General features: G+C 39.7%; 1 protein-coding gene across 1 annotated transcript in view; it reads left to right on the forward strand.

Annotated features, from left to right (window-relative positions):
- The window catches only part of fam163ba (family with sequence similarity 163 member B, genome duplicate a), a 34,800-nt gene that overhangs the window by 13,462 nt on the left and 4,963 nt on the right, over nucleotides 1-16,375 (forward strand). The window contains exon 2 of the mRNA XM_069672912.1: nucleotides 14,209-14,324. Coding sequence (XP_069529013.1) covers nucleotides 14,232-14,324 — 93 coding nt within the window. The 5' untranslated portion in view covers nucleotides 14,209-14,231. The remainder of the gene's footprint in view (nucleotides 1-14,208; nucleotides 14,325-16,375) is intronic.

Consider the following 16,375-nt stretch of genomic DNA (forward strand, 5'->3'; position numbering starts at 1 on the left):
CTAACACTCTATTTATTAACAATGCTAGGCTATATGCTACATTACCTTGAATGGGAAAGCCTAACATCACAACAGATTGTCTGCTAACACGCTTGAAAAATGTTGATGTTATCACCTCAAGTTAGTTTTTTAGTTAATATAACTTCCCATCCCTTTTCCTGTCTGTGATTAGCGACCACATCCACCTAGCTAACGTTTACGTCAAGCAAAATAAGAAGCTAACACTATTTATTAAAGGCTGTATGCTATGTTAGACTTAATGAGAATGGGAACGCCTCACATAACCACAAATTGTCTGCTAACACGCTTAAAATATAAGAAGCTTAAAATAAGAAGCTAACACTATTTATTAACTATGCTAGGCTGTATGCTACCTTTTTAAATGGGAAAGGGAATGCTTAATATCACCATGAATTGTCTGCTAATATACGCTTTAAAAAATGTTAACTTTAATGCCATCACCTAAAGTTAGTGTTTTTGTTAATGTAACTTCCCATTCCTTATTCTGTCTGTGATTACTGAGCACATCCACCTTGCTAACATTAATCTGGAGCAACAGATAAGAAGCTAACACTCTATTTATTAACTATGCTAGGCTGTATGCTACCTTTTTAAATGGGAAAGGGAATGCTTAATATCACCATGAATTGTCTGCTAATATACGCTTTAAAAAATGTTAACTTTAATGCCATCACCTAAAGTTAGTGTTTTTGTTAATGTAACTTCCCATTCCTTATTCTGTCTGTGATTACTGAGCACATCCACCTTGCTAACATTAATCTGGAGCAACAGATAAGAAGCTAACACTCTATTTATTATCTATGCTAGGCTGTATGCTACCTTAGCTTTTAAAATGGGAATGGGAACGCCTCACATCACCAAATACTGTCTGCTGAACATGCGCATAAAAACGGTTAACGTTAAAGCTATCACCTCAAGCTTTTAATGTAACTTCCCATCCCTTGTTCCGTCTGTGATTAGCAACCACATCCACCTAGCTAATGTTAACTTGGAGCAACAGATAAGAAGCTAACAAAAAAGATGTAAATGGGGATATAACTTATCTGTCGGTGTGAGTTTAGATTTGGTGAAGGACATTGACACAACAGTTTTCACAGGATCGGACAATAATTTAATATGTTAGTCCCTATAGTGATTTTTCAAACACTGTTTTGGGGTAATAACATTTGTTAAAATAGTAACAAAACATACAATGTGTTGATTTTTGACACATCTCATCAATTGCTCTCCAAGCAGGTATTCACACACTCATCTATGACCTGTACAGATACATCGTCATAGCTACATCCTCAAGTAGGTCTGTTTCAACTGTTGCATGCTTACTATGTGTATCTAATAGTCTTTGACGCTCTAAGCTGACATTCAGAAATCCGATGGCGCCGAGCCATTGCTGAGCCCCTGTAGCAAAACACTGGCTGTAGTTTTTGCAGTGTGTCCAGCACTGCTGGCACCAGTCAGGGCTCATCAGAGGCTCACTGAGTATATTGAATCAGCACCAGAAGCAGCCAGTGAGATACTGTATACATTACACAGACCTAGTCGGGATAAGATGTCTCTGAATCTCACACCTGTTGCAGCCATAGACATAGAAAAGAAGTAGTCACTGTTCTGAGGCCTTGAGTTTCGCATTTTGTCTGTAACCATGTTGCTTTTTGGAACCAGACATCACCGTATTTGGATGACAGGGTGGATACAAATTGCTACGTCTCCATCCACGTTAACAGGTATCCCCACCCTAAAGTATACCCGTCTATTTTGCTCTAAATGGGACAACATGAACATCATGCGTTATTGAAGAAGACTTTGGCGAGTGGGTTGGAGTTAGTTAATTTATGCCCATAAGCTTACGTTGCTCATTTAAGCGTCTACAACCAACCGGTGTGTTCTATAAAATAGGATTTGTGTTTAATGTGATGAAAAGTGCTTATTTTTTATGGCCAAAGATAAAGATTAAGGCCTAAACATTCACTCTCACAGCCTTTACTCAATCTTGAAGTTTTCCTTGTATTTTCACGAAGTGCACCGAGAACACCTTTTTTTACCACTTGCATCACTCACATTCAAGGCTAAGAACCGCTCTTCGATCCATCAACTGTGAAGTTCAAAGAACTGTAATATCTCCCAGCCAACTTCAGCTCCTGCTGATGCCAAGATTATAGCCTGTCAAACACGGGCTAGTGGTATTATTTGCACAGCAGAGGGTAGAGCATGGTGTGGCAGAGGGGAGGGACAGGAAGTGCAGTGGCAGACTGACACAATGTGGTTATAGGCAATTATTTGGACATGATTTGAAAGTGAAAGCTCATTTTCTTTAACTGTTCTGGAGATACAAAAGTGTGCTCACACTGACAGATAAATGGCATTTAAATCCATTTAAAATATTCTTTTGTTAGATGTAATCTGCAGCACAAAATTAGACAGTTTAAAGCAGAAATTGCTGCTTTAAAGTTTGGCTTTTACATTGTACAATAAGGATGCCTTTCTTATATGTGCAGTGAAGGGAGACGTTTGTCTGTCACACACCTGCATGGGAAGTATGGACACCTTAACACTATCACTTGTTTTACACTGACGTGATACGAGCCTTTATGTGACTCTTAAAAGCATCCTCAAAATGTGATCTCATTACAGCCCTCTATTACATTTTTGTATAAAACGTCAGGGCTGACTGCTTCTGAATACAGGTGACCGTTACAGCAGCTGCCATATCAATTATGCATGCCAAGGTACATTAATCATGAGCGAGATTTATAGCTCAACAGTTAAAGGTAACTGGGAAAAAAACTAGCTTACCAAGGGGATCTTAAGCAACATTAAAAACACGCCTGACAGCCTGCTGATTGAATCATTGTTTCTAATCAGTAACACACCAATCACAGCCCATTTGTGTGCAACTTCCCTCTTAATGATCCCTGATGCAACATGCTACACACACCGCTGCTGCTGCTGATTTGCCTCCACCACCCCAGCTTCCACCTTTCTAGCCTTAAACCTTTGGCCCACTCTTGTATACCTGAGTGGTGTTTCTGTATTGTGCTCCCTGTAAAGGCATGCTGCCTAGCTAACCCAGGAAGCATCTTAAGAGAAGCGCCATCCGTGCCAAGCATAACTTTGTTTCCATTTGGCAATAAATGGTTACAAGTACAATTTTGAGCCAATTCTTCCAAAAAAGAGAGGTTATGGTCTCAGCATTCAACAGAGCAGAGGTTTTCAGTGGGAACACTTTTCATTTTCCCTACAGGATTATTACTGTTTACCTGTAGTGGTTTAAGAACTGAGACTAAACCTGACCTAAAGCTCCTTAAAAAGGGGCTTATTTTCCTACAATTTGACAGATTTATTGTGCTTAAACATTCCCAAATGATATAAAAACCTAAAAGATGTTCTCTACAAATACAGTACGTCACGGACAAGGAAGGACAGTCATGCTCTTTTGCTTTCGGTGCATTCAAAACACGTTTAAAGTTACAGCAGTGCGTCTTACATCAGCTGCAATCTGAACTGGAAGAACGACTAAGCAAGGTCATTCAGATGGATGAGAGACATTTAGTGAGCTGTATAATTAAATGAAGAGACCCCCAGGTCACCATTAAGGTTTTTTCTCGAACGTCCTCATGGTGCTATAGTCATATAGCCCAGAGCCTTTTTTATTATATATCATTCACAGAGGGGCAGTAATTACGGAAATGATGCACTGGTTATATTAGAAGACACGAGAGGGATAAAAACTATTCCTGGTTTCTCTCCTTTCTTCATCCACAGCTCTAAATCTCCCCCATATCTCTCTCTCTCTGACAGCCCTTGGGATTTCCTACTTGAGGTCAGACGTGGGGTTAGCTAAGCTGCTAAATATCTTTCAGCAGACGGATAAGGAAGGAGAGTTTTACCTAAGGCCGCCTCTGTGTTGTCATTATTCTGAGAGACGGGGTGCAAGAGCACAAAGAAATGGTGGCAAAGTAAATTTTAGTGCGCCTGCTGAAATTTTATTCAAGAACAGGGTGAGCCAGCAGCCTGAGACGGAGAATCAAGTGATGCTGCAGTCAGGGTCAGAGCAGCCTGACAGGATAACACTATGACGAGGCTTAAGGAGAAATTTTTAAGCTTATTTCAAAATGTGTGCTCCAGTCTCGCGGTGTTGAAGAGGTGGGTGTGTGACGATTTTTTGGGTCTTGGAATGCGTTGAGGCTTAATGGAGATTAAAGAAAACATAAATAAACATCCAGTCAAACCAATGTTACACCATCGCATGAAGGCTGAAGCGCTTTTTCAACTGATCTTCATCATCATGTAAATGTTTAGTGATGTCATCTTCTCAGGTGCTAGTGAGCATAATTTTAAGCTAGAGGGAGAACCACGCTAGCTCTTTCCCCCATTTCCATTGTTTATGCTAATTTTTGTAGGCACATATATTTTTTTTGTGCTTTTTTTTAGTTATTAAAGAAGGCTGATCACTTGTCTAGAGCTCTGGGTGGGAGGCTATTTAGTTAGCTTAGCATAAAAAAGATATTTGGCTCAGTCAAAGGTTAATGAGTGTCGCTGTGGTCAGATGGCTAAACAGCCAGGGGAGATTAGCATGCACAGCATTGTACAGATTATTAAAATGTTATTCGTCAAGCATGTTACACCCTCTAAAGCCATATGTTATAACTATTTGTGTACATACATTATTAGTCAAAAGTTGGGACACATTTTCTCATACAAGTGAATGGGAAAGTGTGTCCAAACTTTTGACTGGTAGTGTAATAAACTAAAAAGAAATAACGTGTCAATAGGTCAGTTTTAGAGGTGCTAGTTAGCTTAATTTTCGGCTAGAGAGACAACCAGGCTAGCTGTTTCCCCACATTTCCAGTGTTTGTGCTAATTCTTGAAGGCTCAGTCTAATATTTTGTGAGCTTTCTTTGAATTAGAAAAGAAGACTGATCTCTTGTCTGTGCGGAAAGTCTAGAGCTCGGGCAGGGAGGCTATTCATTTGGCTTAGCATAAAAACTCAAAGCAAAGGAAAAATAGTTTGGCTCAGTCATATGTTCGTGAGTATCATCGTGATCAGGTGGCTAAACAGCCAATGGAGATTAGCATGCACAGATGTGTTGTACAGATTATTAAAATGTTATTCATCAGGCATGCAACATCCTTTAAAGCCATATGTTATAACTATTTGTGTACATATTAAGCTAGCTTAAGAATAATTTTCAGCTAGAGGAAGAACCAGGCTAGCTGTTGCTAGCAGTGTTTATGTTAATTCTGAAAGGCACAGTCAAATATTTTGTAAAATATGCTAATTAGCTTTCTTTTAGTCATAAGACATATCTGTTGTCTGTGCAGCAAGTCAAGAGCTCAGGGGCAGGAGGCTAGTCAATAGGTCAGCTTTAGAGGTGCTATAGTAAGCGTATTTTTCAGCTAGAGGGAGAACTATGCTAGCTTCCCCCTGTTTCCAGTGTTATACTACGCTAAGCTACCTGGCTGAGTGTTTTGAGCAAGCGACTACTGATTGTGCATTCATTAGAGAGGGGTCAAAGGTTAAGGAGTAAGACCAATTTTGTTTAGAAACAGATCAATGCCAACGCAGGATTGCAGCTCACAACATGGACAAACATTGATATATTTCATACAAGTAAAATATATTTTAAAAGATTCAGCTTTAAAATTAACCGAAACTTAGATTTATATGTTTTTACTAAAACTCATCCACAGAGAAAAATGTATTTGCTGTATTTAATATTTAAGTTTAATTTTAAGAAAGGCTAGATGTATTTACGATATTACTTTTCCACTGGTGTAGAACTCTAAGCATACTGCAAGTATTTTTGATGCAAAATATTTATATTTTGTTATGTAGTAACGCAGCAATTGGGCCAGTAGGGAGAAGCAGAATAGCAGGAGGCTAGTCAATAGGTCAGCTTTAAAGGTGCTATAGTAAGCGTATTTTTCAGCTAGAGGGAGAACTATCCTAGCTTCCCCCTGTTTCCAGTGTTTATACTAAGCTAAGCTAACTGGCTCCTGGCTAGATCCACACTTCATTCACAAACATTTGAGCGACATACATAGTCTCATCTAAGTTACAGCAAGAAAGCAATTAAGGAGCGTTTCCTCATCATTTAGAATTCCTTATTTAAAGCCGTACAGCTGTATTACAAGCATGTCACAGCAGGACAAGTTAAGCTCTGAAGAAACAGTAATGAAGGGTACAAATGGGATCACAGTGACGCTTCATTATCTTCATGATGGTGCATATATTGTCTGTATCACACATCAGTAATTGAGGGTAAATGTGATGAATGTTGCATAATGGGAATCTGAATTTATCTTGATTTTCTTTGATAACATCATACACACCGTAGGTCGACGTAAATGTAGGTTATGGAATAATGTGGCAAATTGAATACTCACTGATTGCAGTTTATCAAAGGGCAGACAAAGACTAATCAAGGACAAAAAGCTTTAATCAAACACATTTTGTCCTGAAAGTTGATGAGCCATGGTTCATTGTGTCTTTGTCTTTTTAAAAGACAGTTTGAAAGGTTGAAAAGAAACTCCTGGCATAGAAAGTTTAGCCTTCACTAAACTTTGAATAAGGACTGTTTGGCTCGTGCCATGTCCCTGGAGAAATCTGTATGCTCTGTGTCTCTGTATATGACTGCGAATATACGTGTGAAATTCCCCTTTGACAGGTACAGCTGTAATAGAGCTCTTTCCATTGTTCTCAAGCCGTGTTATTGTCTCGTGTGTATTTTTCGAACCCGCCACCTACTGTGCGCTTGTTCCCCCGTTCAGCTGAAAGCCTGTCAACAGCCATTATTCCTAGCAAGACCTCTGCTGTGATCCCTGCCATGTTTCATCAAAGCGCGGCAATTTATTCCAAAGCCCACTGTCGGAGCACGTTAGCTAGTACTAAAATTATTGCATGTGAGTGTTTGTGTGTGTTTGTGTGTGCGTGTCCCCGCTGCTATTCGTCTTTCTCCCCTAACCTCTTGTCATTCCTGGGGAGGAATACCAGCGAAAAGAAGCTGAGCGGACAAGTTTGCCTTCCTCCGGTACTATTTCACAATGGAGTCGGAGTTGCATGTTTCCGTGTGTGTCTGTGTGTGTGCGTGTGGTTAAATAATTAATACTGTTCGTCGCCTTGCTGCAGCCCATCCCTCACACACCATGCTTGTGATTAAGGAAGCGCTCGGAGTAACACATTGCCTGTATCCACTGCATATGACTAATGCATGTGTTTGTGTGTGTGTGTGTGTGTGTGTGTGTGTGTGTGTGTGTACATGATGAGACTTGTGCTTATTTTGGTTGACCGCCAGGGTCAGCCCTACACACGGGTCTGTATGTGACTGACTGACTGAGTAACTGACTGACTGACTGAGTGTCAGTACTTTCACAGACTCAAAGAGAGAGAGAGTTGCGACATCGCAATGGTGGATCATGGAGCATTTTGGGCCTCCACTGACGCGACTCTCTGTCTATACGGCTTTGGACAGCTCGCACCAGCTTTCAAACACGTTGTCATCAGCCTCATAAGGACAGTCCTTGTAACACATTGCCCGCAAAGTGCACATTGACCTGATGCGGTCAGCCACATACTAGGTTTTGACCTCGTCTTGTTTGTAGACATCCTTTACATGCTTAACATTAGTCAGCAATGTTGTGTGTTGCTTCTTTACATTGTAAAAATGTGAGTGTTTTGTGCAAGAGTAAGACCAATTATGTTCAGAAACAGATCAATACCAGCGCAGGATTGCAGCCCACAACATGGACAAACATTGATATATTTCATACAAGTAAAATATATTTTAAAAGATTCAGCTTTGAAATGAACAGAAACTTAGATGTTTATGTTTTACTTAAACTCATCCACAGAGAAAAATGTATTTGCTGCATTTAATGTTAAGTTTTATTTTAAGAAAGGCTAAATGTATTTACGATATTATTTTCCACTGGTGTAGAACTCTAAGCATACTGCAAGTATTTTTGATGCAAAATATTTATATTTTGTTATGTAGTAACGCAGCAGTTAGGCCAATAAGGAGAAGCAGAATAGCTGTGAAAACAACACTGACACTATCATTATCACCTATTGAGTATGCGGGGACTTTTTTCCTCCATGTTGCCAAAAAGGTGTTTAGTTAAAAGCTATTTAACTGCATCCATTTATTGTCCTGCTCTTAACATTGATAGAGTGATTCTAAGGATTGTTGAAGGAGCTAAGTAGATCTGAGTGTCGTCTGCGTAGTTGTGATAATCAACTTCTTCATATCTGTAAGAAGGTCATTTCAAACACTGACTGAGTGGAGGGAGCATGATAATGTAAGTCTGATGGAACATGAAGACTTTGCTAGCGTGACTTTATGTAAGAGATTTTATCTATGCATCTATTTTTTTCTGCTTAGGCTCGGTGGGTAAAGGATAGAAATATATGTAAGAAGAATGCGTATGTTATTTTATGAACATGAGCATGTAGAGTCTGTTACCTGGCCTTTTATTGAATTCTAGTCCAATATTCATCCTTTTTTCTCTTTTTTGGTCTCCAGCAACTCCTGACAGAAATATCTTCCTCTTTAGCTGCTTAACGCTACATTATGTTCACAAGCTAGTTGCTAATTATTTCGATCTGCTGTTTGGTGCTTGGCAGTCGGCAGACAGCTGCTTTAAAGAACTGCTGTCTGCCGACTGTGCAGCGGGCAGGCTACACTGATAAGAGCAATAAAGGGGAGTTAATGGTTGTAAAACCAAAACAATGGGCTGAACAAGGGGAACTGCAGAGTTGCGTGATGATTCTCTGTGGGTTTGTCCCTATGAATGATAATTCTCACATGACATATTGTCATCCGTTCCGTCGTTAATATGAATATATTGATTGGTGCAACTTTAGGCTCATCATTATCTGCCTGCAGTGCATTATATCAGTAATGTCACCTTATCAGACAAACCAAGAGAATTCAAGCTCTATTTCCTGACTCCATGTTGTCTTTTTCTGACACTAAAAATATCACAAAGCCACATTTCTGTGTTCAGTTTAACTGAAAGGCTTCAAGGCCAAAACACTCTTCTTGTTTTTCCACAGTATTGATTTGGTTGGTGGACTGTGTGGCCTGCAGATTGGATTAGTGTCCAGTTGTATTCCAGCCTGAGGGGAGCGTGGCTGTGATGTGTTTGTAGACAGGGCAGATAGTATACTGCAGAGACGGTCTGATCCATTCTAACTGTATAGAGCATCTCTGGAAAGACACATCACAATGAAAGCTGTAATATGGTTTGGACAAGCAGGAAATTCAATGTGGTTAAGAGGTGTTTCGGGGTCAGAAGGTCGTGGCTGTCAGTCATATGGTTAATTGTGCTCTGTCTTAGGAAAGTGTCAGCTGACTGATGGATGTTGATGGAGAGCTTTGTTTATCCAGGATTTGAAATGGCAACAAATCAATCCAAATCTTACACTGCTGAAGCAGGAGCCTGACTCTTTGTTTGTGCTTACGTCAGAATGTTCCATATTTTGTTACTGTGTCTATTTCAGGGTGTGTCCATGTCACAGTTGAGTTTGATCTTGACAACACGAGCCCATGCTGCTGTGTGCTTGTTGCTGATAATGGCTTGCACCATTGAGTCATAGCTTAGCAACAAGCCTGCTGGCCTATTTTTGGTTTCAGGCAATTATCCACAATGCAGTGTGATGGTGTGGTGCTACGACACTACCAGATTGCGGATGTAATGAAGGGAATAAGGTCTGTGGCCACATCTGTCGAGCGTCTGCAGGGCTTTCCCCGTTTCAGAATGAGAATGTAACAAAAACTGGGAACGTAGTGACAACTTGTGTCTGTGCAAAGATACTGAAACTGTTATTTTGCATCTGTGCAAAGCCAGATGGTAATGTGAGACAAAATAAATCACCAAACTATTAAGAAAGGCAACATTTTTGGTTTAAACCTCAAATATTTGTTATAATACTGTAGTTTTTTGGTGGGAGTTTTTACATTTTAACTGTTCATGTATTTAATTTATGCTTAATTTAAAAAATTAATGTGATTTTATAAAGCCATCTCTGTTGTTAACCTCAACACACAAAAATATTACACGGCTTATCGGTTAATTACTACATTCTGAGGTCTGCTATTTCTTTATAATAGACCGTTGCTAAGAAGAACAGACCGTTGCTAGGGATGTGGCTCTAATCACACAATCCGGAGGACTAACTGTAATCATAGGAGGGAACGAAAAGAGACAAAACAGTGGACAGAAAGCAATAAAGGTTAAAGTATACAAAACTGAAGACAGCACATGAAGTAAACATTAAACACAACATTGACAGGATACGGCGGTGTTTAAAGACGGTGAATGGAGAAGAACATGTCAACAGACTCTGACAGTGACGAGACAGAAAACCTCAATCAGGTGCTGCTCTGACTCCTGTGGTCCCGTTAACTGTCTCTTAGTTCACCATCAGTGGAAATGTTTTCATTTAAAAGCTAGCTTAGCTCATTTTAATGTGAGTAATTACAGCTAGTTTAGCTCATTTTAATGTGAGTAATTACAGCTAGTTTAGCTCATTTTAATGTGAGTAATTACAGCTAGGTTAGCTCATTTTAATGTGAGTAATAACAGCTAGCTTTGCTCATTTTAATGTGAGTAATTACAGCTAGGTTAGCTCATTTTAATGTGAGTAATAACAGCTAGCTTAGCTCATTTTAATGTGAGTAATTACAGCTAGTTTAGCTCATTTTAATGTGAGTAATTACAGCTAGTTTAGCTCATTTTAATGTGAGTAATAACAGCTAGCTTTGCTCATTTTAATGTGAGTAATAATAAAATAATAATAATAATATAACACAAATTTAATACTAGGGGCGTCTGTTTAGTTCAGCGGTTAAATCGCATGACCCATGTACAGGGGCAACAGTCCTCAATGCAGCGACCCCTGCCTCGACTCCTACCGTCAGCCCTTTGCCGCGTGTCACCCCCCATTCTCTCTTCCCCTGTTTGCGACTCTGTCCACTGTCCTCCCACTTAAAAAAGGCATAAAAGGCCAACAAAAAAGGAACTCATTTTACAACGGCACACCTCGTCTACCATAAAAGTTAGATGATGTTTACTGTATGGATTGTGGTTGCTGGATGTCCCCTGCCTTACATTGAAGAAATACAACCATGCACTATGTTATTTTGGCCATACAGTTTTTCCTAATAAAAAACTTGAAATGATTTATGTTCCTTCAATTATGAGGAGTGTTTATACTAAGCTCATACAAAATCGAATTTTAGTCGGACAGCTAACGTTTGTGATGAAATGTTTATTGCAGCAGCAGAACACAGCTGCACAGTCACTCCATAAGATGAAAGATTTTGGGATATTGTGGATTTGCATGATTTTTCCAGCAATGTTCTCATATTTGTATTGAAAAGAATAAAAGCAACAGTGAAGGGCTAATTCTGAGCTTATGAGTGGATTTCTGCAGGAATGAAACTGTAAGTAAATCGGGCTTAAACCCTGCTTTCCCTGTTGCAGCTATAGAGATATCCTGCACTGTACAGCGCTTCACAATGTGCTAATGTGTGATTCAACATTACGGTTTCCTGCATCACAAGTGCCATACTCAACCATGACTGTAACAGACCACACCAGGTCAGGGCTGCATGCAAGATTAAGAGCTGAGCTCCACTTGAACTGTTGCAGTTCTGTATCAGATTCAGGCCTCAGTGTTGTATTGCTGATGAACACTCAGTGACTGCTGCGGGGATCAGACTCATCCCATTTCAGCCTCAAATACTTTCTTTTTTACAGCGAAGGATAGGCTGAAAAAATGAATTTTGACAATTTAAATGTCTGTGATTAATGAACATTACCTTCGAGATTAAAATGAATATTTAAAGCCTCTGGGCTCGAGGCTTCTTCCGGTAATCCAGCTGCTGTAGAGACTGAAAAGAGCTAATTAAAGAGAAGCATTGATCTAATAAACAGAGAATGAGGTCAGCTCAGTCTCAAGTCAATCATACTGCTGCAAAATGTTCTTATGACGTGCTGTAGAATTTATCTCCAGTCATTTCTGTCTGCATGTAAAGTAAGGGTGAGATAAAATATCGATACGGCACTATATCGTCGTCCTGACTCGTGCAATACTTTTCCCTGTGACTTTGACCCACAGCGTCACTACTTCATGACCCCTCGCTGTAGCACTTATGACATGAATGAGGGTAATGTGAATAGAAATTAACTGGCCAAAGAAGAAGTTAATCAGACATGGTGATGTATCATTATATGACTGTCTTCGGTGTATCAGTTATTGCAGAATCACTGTATCGTGATATTATTGTTATCGTGGGCCACATATCGTATGGTGAGTTGCCCTGCGATTCTTACCCTTAATGTAAAACCACTGTGCAGGAGGGAACTACCTACAATCCCCAAATACCCAAAATCACCTGAATATTTTTTTAAGTCACATGAAAGGGCTGCTTGCTCGGGCCAAAGTTACAAAACGTGTAATAAATTGCAAATAAATTCTAATTAAATTAGCAGTTTTTAACAAAATGCGAGTAGAAGGAAGAGAGATACAGTAGATCACAGTTAAAGGAGCAGTTCTCCCCTGGAAAAAGCCACTGTCAGTCAAAGCTGGTGTTCTCTGTAATCAATAGAAGCAAGAATATTTGAAATTGGTGCCATATTTGTGGAGAAAGTCCTACAAACAGCTCGTGGTTTCGCCCATTCTACATTCCTACAACACCCACCATGCATTGCTGCCCGCCCTCTGAAAGGAACGGTCCAGTGAGAGACGCTGGAGAGAAATACTATCGTTGCAGGCAATGGCTCAAAGTGGTACAGAATCCGAAAAAACTGCGAGAATATACCAGTGGATCGTCTAAAAAATCTTCAGGTCTGCAGTCTACATTTCAAACCTGACGATTTTGAACGAGACATGACATCGGAGGCGGGCATCCTAGATCGAAGAAGTGTAGGTTAGCAAGGTTTTCCTGGGCCCATTGGAGAAGCTGATAGCATCCTTCAAAGGCACAGACAGAAAAGGCATTAGCTCCCCATAACAGCATGATAGGACTGAGGTTGAAAGTGGCCCTTTAATGCAGATTCTGCAGAGCTAGATTGATATAATCTTGGAGCTCCAGGGTCAACAGCAGCATTTGTTTTCATTATTGAGCTTTGATTTACGGTCAAAGGTCACCAACAGCAGTCCAGTTGGATGTGTGCTTTATGAAATAAAGGTCATAGTGATTCTGCTTTCTCTATTAGCTCGTTGTCAATTACAGCAAAATGTAAAATAATCTTTGTGAACTTGTTCGCACATTGTGCGTGTAATGTAATTTACCTTATCATCTAACAGGATGGGATTTCCTTTATTGGATATTCCTGAGGTCTAGACTTTCAAATGGTCCCTGTTCCATCGGGAGGTGCGTCTGATTAAGGAAGCAATTCTCTCAAAATGCTGTTTCATTGCGACTTTGAAAACCCTGACCAAGGATTTTACTATAGTGAAAGTTTTTTTTATGCTGAACAAAAGTCTCTGAGATTAGGAAATCATGAGTCCTGTGTGCATGCATTAAAGATCTGGTTTGACTGTTTTTCAACCATGGACTTTTCTTGAAGATTCCCTGTTTGTTTCTCACTTTCATTCATCTCTCTTAAACCACCTTCTTCATTTCCATGTACCCATTGTTCATGTTTCACCTCTCTCCATCTTTCTCTCACTACTTCTTCTTCATCCCCTCCATCATTTTGTTTCCCTGTTCCATATCCATTCATCAAATCCCCTTCTATGCCAGTAACCAGCTCATCTTGACCTCTTTCTCCCACTCGCTCCATTTCAATTCACTTCTCGCTCCGTCTTTGTTTCTCTCACCTGCTCAGTCACTTCAGCTCTCCTGACTCCCACCATCCATTTATCTCCATGCTCTTCTGTCGGTTTCATTGCGATTGCATGCTGCCTTCCCTCTCTCACGCAGTTTTTTCTACATGTTCCAGCCTGGGATCTCGTCTATATTATGAGCAGCACTTGTAGGATGATTCTATTACATGTCTCCTAACTGCTGGATAATTCAATAAGCACCAGTGAGATGACACACAGTTATAATCTACTTAATGAAACCGCTGTGCTGATGAATTGTGCGCTTTCTCCTCTGCCGTTTCTTCTCCCTATCCCTCTCTACTCTGTTCCACTTCTTTTCTCTCTCTGATCCCTCCTCTTGCTCTCTGCAGGGTGTTGATGGAGAGCCATTCGAATGACAGCCGGGACAGTGGTCATCACTGGTGGAATTCTAGCTACTGTTATATTACTCCTTATCATCGCAGTACTGTGCTACTGTAGGCTGCAGGTGAGGCCACAGCTGCGTTCAGCCGGTTTTATTCGCTGTATTTTCTCTGAAAGTATGCAGAGCTGCAAAGAGATGTCCCTGGGCATAGCACATTGTTGATAGTCATAATCATTGACCCTCAGTTGCCAAAGAAAACAGGGTCTTTCATTCAAGAGAAATATTAGCCCATGGCTTTTTACAAGGATTGCAGTCCAATCAATTAAATCAATCTATTATTATAAGGGGAAATCATGACAAAAATTATCTCATGGCACTTAAAATAGAAACCATATTCTTTATCATGTATACAGTATATCTAATGAACACTGACTAATGTCTTATTTGGTCATGTTGCTGTCATGTTACGAGATTTAACAGGATGAATAAGTACAATCATAAAATTTTGCTAGCAAACCAAAAACTATTGTGCTCAATAAATTAGCACATGGTGATACCTCCAACACCTAAATCAAATAAAGTATTCCTTGGTCCATGGTTTAAACATTTTTACCTAATTCAACTGCAGTCTTTTGCATTGTTATTTTGATTCCAGACAAACATGCTAATCCAGAATTCAACAAAACAAACAAGCTACAGCCATGCTAGCAGCTGTGTTTGATTGTACTTAAACAAAGAACAGCTTTGAGCTAACAATAACATTGCTAACATGCTGTTTTATGTTTAGCAGATATAATCTTTACAATGTTCACCATGTTAGTTTGGTTTGTTAGCATGCTATAACCAAACACAAAGTACAGCTGAGGCTAGCTACTACGCTAGCGACTGTGTAGGGTTGTACTTTAACATGCTGCTTTATGTTTAGTGGGTATAATCTTTACAATGTTCAGCATGTTCATTTGCTAACATTTGCTAACTTTTACCAATCACAAAGTACAGCTGAGGCTAGCTACTACGGTGCTTTGAGCTCACAATAACATATTTCTTATGCCGATTTATGTCCAGCAAGTATATTCTTTACAATGTTCACCATCTTGTTTTATTGTGATAGCATGCTAACATATGCTAATTAGCACCAAATACAGAGTACAGCTATGGTTGATCGTCATCAGGTCTTGAGATGTCATTAGCCAAATTATCAGACACATAGAAAAATTGACCCAATGATGGTGCAAGAAAACTTAGGGGATCAACTTAAATAATAAAAGTCAAAAATAAGCTCCGACAATTTTTGCCAGCAGTTCGCAAATCATCAGCATATGTTAGCCATTGGCTTTCAACAGCTCTTCTGCCTTTGTGTTTTTCCCATCTGAACCCAGACTTTTCTCCTTTCAAGTTTCACTCCTTTGTTCCTTATCTCACATTAGTTGTGTTACAGAGTTCAGTTTAATTTCCTTCTAAGAAAAAAATCACATTTCAGATCTCTGTGGGGTTGTGCCAGCAGACTCACTGGTCTTGGCAGGACGCCCTGTATTTTGTGAGAACAAAATGGAAATTGAATTAGGTGAAAAGGGGAGCTGTTTTCATGCCTGACAAACTCCACTTAGGTTGAAAAATGAAACTTATGACACAATGGGAAACATTATTGCAGGTTGTAGGTTTATTTCTGTTTTTCATTAAACTATGTACTTTGTTACACTGAACTAATCCGCTGTGTAGTTCACTGCTCTTAATGGAGCAATACATTTCCTTGTGACTGACAGAATATGCTACAAACTTGGCCATACGCTTTTTAAACTTTTTAAAACTTGCTTTCTTCAAGGAAAAGCTCGACATTTTAGGGGAGAATGGTTATTTGAGTTTAATGAGAAGATTGAAACCATTCTCTTATCGTTACGTTAAATATAAAGGCGGCAGAGAGACAGCTGCCAGTTAGCTTAGCTCAGCCCACAGCTAAGCTAACTTGGCTCTGTCAAATGGTTACAATATTCACCTAAAAATATGTGGCATGTAAACTGGTGGGCTTGGGAGGTACTTATGGGCAGAATTTGTCACGCTCCAATGCTAGCTAGACTAGCATGCTACTAGCTTTATGCTTACCCGTATATTTATCTTACAGACTTCAGAGTGGGATTAATCTTCTCAGCTAAATCTTGGCAAGAAATCAAACAACA

Source organism: Semicossyphus pulcher, unplaced genomic scaffold (assembly GCF_022749685.1).
Source record: "Semicossyphus pulcher isolate SPU_LCO1_2020_fin unplaced genomic scaffold, fSemPul1.0.p SCAF_22, whole genome shotgun sequence".
NCBI lineage: Eukaryota > Metazoa > Chordata > Actinopteri > Labriformes > Labridae > Semicossyphus > Semicossyphus pulcher.